The sequence below is a fragment of the Poecilia latipinna genome, unplaced genomic scaffold, assembly GCF_001443285.1.
Source record: "Poecilia latipinna isolate Pla-1442-1.1 unplaced genomic scaffold, P_latipinna-1.0 Scaffold6365, whole genome shotgun sequence".
NCBI classification, from domain to species: domain Eukaryota; kingdom Metazoa; phylum Chordata; class Actinopteri; order Cyprinodontiformes; family Poeciliidae; genus Poecilia; species Poecilia latipinna.
In genome coordinates, this window is record NW_015118981.1 from 1 (window position 1) to 4,806 (window position 4,806).

At 37.2% G+C, this 4,806-nt stretch overlaps 1 protein-coding gene across 1 annotated transcript; it reads left to right on the plus strand.

The window, feature by feature from the left end:
• Positions 1-2,797: 2,797 nt before the first annotated feature.
• LOC106943894 (macrophage mannose receptor 1-like) lies at positions 2,798-4,543 on the plus strand (the record flags this gene model as incomplete). The annotated part of the gene is made up of 3 exons (XM_015027188.1): positions 2,798-3,152; positions 3,691-3,930; positions 4,187-4,543. Coding segments are annotated over 3 exons (942 nt in total), but the record flags the coding sequence as incomplete, so codon positions are not given.
• Positions 4,544-4,806: the final 263 nt, after the last annotated feature.

Genomic DNA, 4,806 nt, shown 5'->3' on the forward strand with positions numbered 1-4,806 from the left:
TAAATGTCTTAGTTAAATGTCTTTCAAGTGTAAACTTTACTATCAGGTCCGTGTGGTTTAACTCATAAGAGTCATTTTTTGTTGCATCAGCTCTGATTGGAGACTTATAAAGAAATAGCATTGTTTTATTTCTTATATTTTATGTATTTTCATGCCAGATAAAATGATCCTGATCAAAGAAAATAAAACCTGGGAGGAAGCCTTGTACTACTGCAGAGGTCACCATCATGACCTGGTCACCATCACCAACATGGACAAAGAGAAACAGGTTCAGGAGAAAGTCAAGAACGCATCGACTCCTTTTGTCTGGATTGGACTGCGTTTCAACTGCAGTAGGAATGTTTGGTTCTGGGTCTGTGATAACTGGACCTGGAATGAACAGAAGGATGACTGTAACATGTTTGGAGCCATGGAGGCAGGAGGAGAGCATCGGTGGTTCCAAAGAAACGGCAGTGAGAGATTTAACTTCATCTGTACTAATTAATAATTCTTCCTCTTCCTTTTATTATCAGTTTTTTTCACTTTGTGCTGCTTTTCAATTGTGGCTTTAATTAAATTCAAAAAGCCATATTTGAATTCCGCCAAGAAATGATCTCTTCAAAAGAATATTAGATTATATTAGATTAGATATTTGCTTAGGACTGAAAATAATTTTATCTTGAAATGTTTTTTTATTATTATTATTGAAATGTTATATTTTCTATCTAAAACTTTAACATCTGCTCACCCTTGACAAAATTTTGTTGTGATTTAAAACAATAAGATCTTAATAAAGCATTTGAAAACTTTTCCACATGTTGAGAGATTTTATTTTGTACAATTTAACAGAAAGATGGGAATGTGATAGAAAAGCCCAAGAATTTGCTGCATACGTGTCCACACCCTTACACTAATACTGTTAAGAAAACCTTTCATTCAATTTCATTATGAAATTTCCAAATTCACTGGATCCATCTGTCCCACTTAAGATTGTGAGATATTTGTAGATTTGTATCCTATTATTAAACCCATAACTTACATTTCTGGTGAGCTGTACTTCTTCTAGTCGGTCCGTCTCTACAGGATTATTGTCTGAAGAACTAAACCACCTCTAACACCAAAGAGACACACACGCACACACACACACACACACACACACACAGACACATCCTTGGACTTCTATAAAAACTCAGGACTTTGTAATGACTTCCATTCATTTTAGGAACTACATTCATACCTAATGCAGACATTTTCACTCACACCAACCATTGCTAGTCTGTTCCTATCCATAACCTTAACCAAAACTTAATTCACACCAAACTTCTTCTAAACCTAACAAGAAGAGCGCTGTAAAAATGCAAAATAAAAAGCGAGGACCAGGAAGAAGTTGACATTTCCCATGCAATAATGAGTCACATTGGTAAGTATTTTGCACTTCGTGACAGTGTTTTGCACTGTCACGAAGGCAGACACACAAAAGGCCTGCTGTACTTCCCTTTTTGCAGATGCAGTCCCAGATGATAGAATAGGTTTGCGTGTGCAATCCCGTCTGCACCAGTTTTAATACACACAAACCTCAAGATCAGGCCTGGCAACAGAGACGGGACCATGTGATCATGAGATTTCTGAATCGTTTACTTGTAAGAAATATACAATATGTAGAATAATTCATGGAAAATCACTTTTGAAATGTTGCATATAGAGATCCTGAGTGTTTCTTAGAAAAAGCTGACAAATGACAGAGACTCCAATTGGAAAAAAATGCTGTGGTCATGTTCAAACTCAGACCCCCGGCTTTCAAAATAAAAGCAGGATATTCAGCTTTTGCACTGAAGATGATGAGGAGGCTGAAGAGAATTTATGAAGAATCATATTTGACTTCTTTGTGTAAGAATGTCAAATAATTCAAAAATATTTTAAAGAGGTGTTGAGTTAATAAAAACATCCTTTAAACATCCTCAGGTCAAAGGTCAGAATTTAGCTCAGATAACAGCACAGTGAGTTCAGCTCAGCCAAATTAGGCAGCAGGGTAAATATATCAGTATTTACTTAAAACAGGTGATAATGAGGTAAACAGTTATATTTTAAGCAAATATCTAACTGAGGTAAAAGCCGTTTTCTGTAAAGTATGTAAAGTATTATCTCTTATTCTTATTTTTTTTAATCTGATGCTAAAAAAATCCAATCTGTTTTTCCTTACATAAGTTGCTTCAGCTCACCCTCCTTATTTTCTGTCATTTATTGTATAACATGTAACATGAATTATCGTCTTTGTAAAGAACAGACCCATCCTCCCGTTTGAACATTCAAATGCTGACAGACTCGCTCTTATGTGATCGCTGTTCATCAGAAGTCGACATTTAACCCGGGAACGTCGATCAGAACGTCAGGCAGAGGTTTGACGAGACACGGAAGGTAACCAGGTCCATGTTTTAACTTTCTTTCTGTGCTTGATATTTAAATATTCTGTTTCCTGTCTGACTTCGACTTTTCTGTTCTCTCCGCATTGTTGCAGCTTGTCAAACCTTGATATGAAGTGTTTAAATGTTCTTCATCCAGCAGAGACAAACTGCTGGAGGAAAATAATTCATCTGACAGCAAAGATGCAGTGGAGTCTGATTCTGCTCTTCCTGATGGGTAAGTTGATCAGAAACACAAATAGATTTGTAGTAGATTTTTTTTGTCACAGGAGCTTAAATCATCTTGTTTCACTGAAACATTTATCCTATGTTGTGTGTTGCTGAAATCACCCTAAATTAATACCAGCATGTTTCATGTTTCAGCTCAGTGTTGCTTCATGGACTGTCAGCTCTACCAGTTTCTCTACATTAATGAAAATAAGACCTGGACTGAAGCTCAGCAGTACTGCAGAGAGAAACACACTGACCTGGTCACAGTGACTAACATGAAGGACATGAAGAGACTCATCAGCATCTCAGCTGGTAGTAAAAACCGAGCTTGGATTGGTCTGCATTATCAAACACATGGTACCAGAACATGGTACTGGTCTCTGCCTGGGGTGGAGTTCGATGTAAGTGACACAAACTGGATGTCAGGAGAACCGACTGACAAACATAGGAATGAAATATCTGGGAACTGTGGATTTCTGTTTAAAAGTTTTACATGGGCAGATGAATCTTGTCATCACGTGGAATTTTTCCTCTGCTATGATGGTGAGTAATAAGAAAACCCAGAAAATAAACTAAGTAATTGAATAAAACCATCTGCATGAGAGATGTATCAGCGGTACCACTCTCCTTATAGATGACTGATAATTAGTTCATAGATGTTTATTCTTCTCTAAGCCGTTTATAAATCATCAATAGCTGTTTATTATACATTAATTCAGGGTGAAAAGGAGACAAAATTTACCTGTTTCTTGCCAAATAGTGAACCAATTCTGTTCATCTATAGATCCTTACAATTGTTACACTAAACTTTTCAGACTGCCTTGTAAACACAAGGATTCATAGACGGAATTGTTTAGCATACAGTCTCCTTCTCACTCTCAATGCCTAGTAAATGATTTATAAAGTTCTTGCAGATGAATTGATAACATATCTATATATATTTTTTATTATCCATCTGTAAGGGGAACTTTTTATTGTAAAGTGGTACCGATTTGTTTACGCAGTTCTGATCGCAAGTATGACAAAGTTATCAACTTCCCTCAAATATTCTCAGCCTAAAATGTGTTTTTTTTCTCCACAGAAACTGATAGAAACCAGAAATACCACTTGATTGAAGACAAGAAGACCTGGCAGAAAGCTCAGATTTACTGCAGAGAGAATCACACAGACATGATCAGTGGATCGAAGCAGCTACAGGATGCAAGATCGGCGAATGTTTTGAACTCTGTGGGAAACAAAACACACGTACATTTCGGTCTGTTCAGAGACGCCTGGAAGTGGTCCGATGGAAGCAGCTTCTCTTTCAGATACTGGCACAAAGGCTTCAACAATCAACAACCCAACAGTGGACAATGTGCCATGTTTAAGTTTAATGATAAAGGCAGATGGAGGAATGAGAACTGTATGGCCAAGAAACACTTCATCTGTTACGACGGTAAAAAACACCGAGGAGATGACTTGATTTGAAAATCAATTGAAATAGGTGTCACATCTGCGTGGTTGTAACATTTGATGTATGTGTCATCATTTTGGGTTTGCTGTGAAGACTTGTTCATATTCATGGCTTCTTTGTTTAGATAACGTGATCCTGATCAAAGAAAATAAAACCTGGGAGGACGCCTTGACCTACTGCAGAGATCACCACCATGACCTGGTCACCATCACCAACATGGATGATCAGAGATGGATCCAGGAGAAAGTCAAGGAGGCATCGACTGATTATGTCTGGATGGGTCTGCGCTACACCTGCACTCTGGATTTGTGGTTCTGGGTCAGTGATGATGTGGTCAGATATAAGAACTGGGCTTTAGATGGACAGATGGACGACTGTGACATGTCTGGAGCCATGGAGACGAGAGGAAAACATCAGTGGTTCAAAAGAAATGATGATGAGATGCTGAATTTCATCTGTTCTAAAAAGTAAAATCTACTCTTTTCTTTTGTTTTTATTTTTTTCTTAGGTGTGTGATTCATATTAGATGTTGGTTTAATTAATCTTACTTCCCGATTGAGAAATGACTATCTTTTTCTCAATGGTGCTGATCTATTTAGAGAAAGCTTGACGTGGTGTTTGGTTTTCTAGTGGTTATGCGACATGCCACTGTGTTATATATTATCTCTTATACTGTTATGTGATTTACACCAATGTTATCAACTTTTATGTTATGAAGTTATACTTTAATATTTCAGTGCTTTT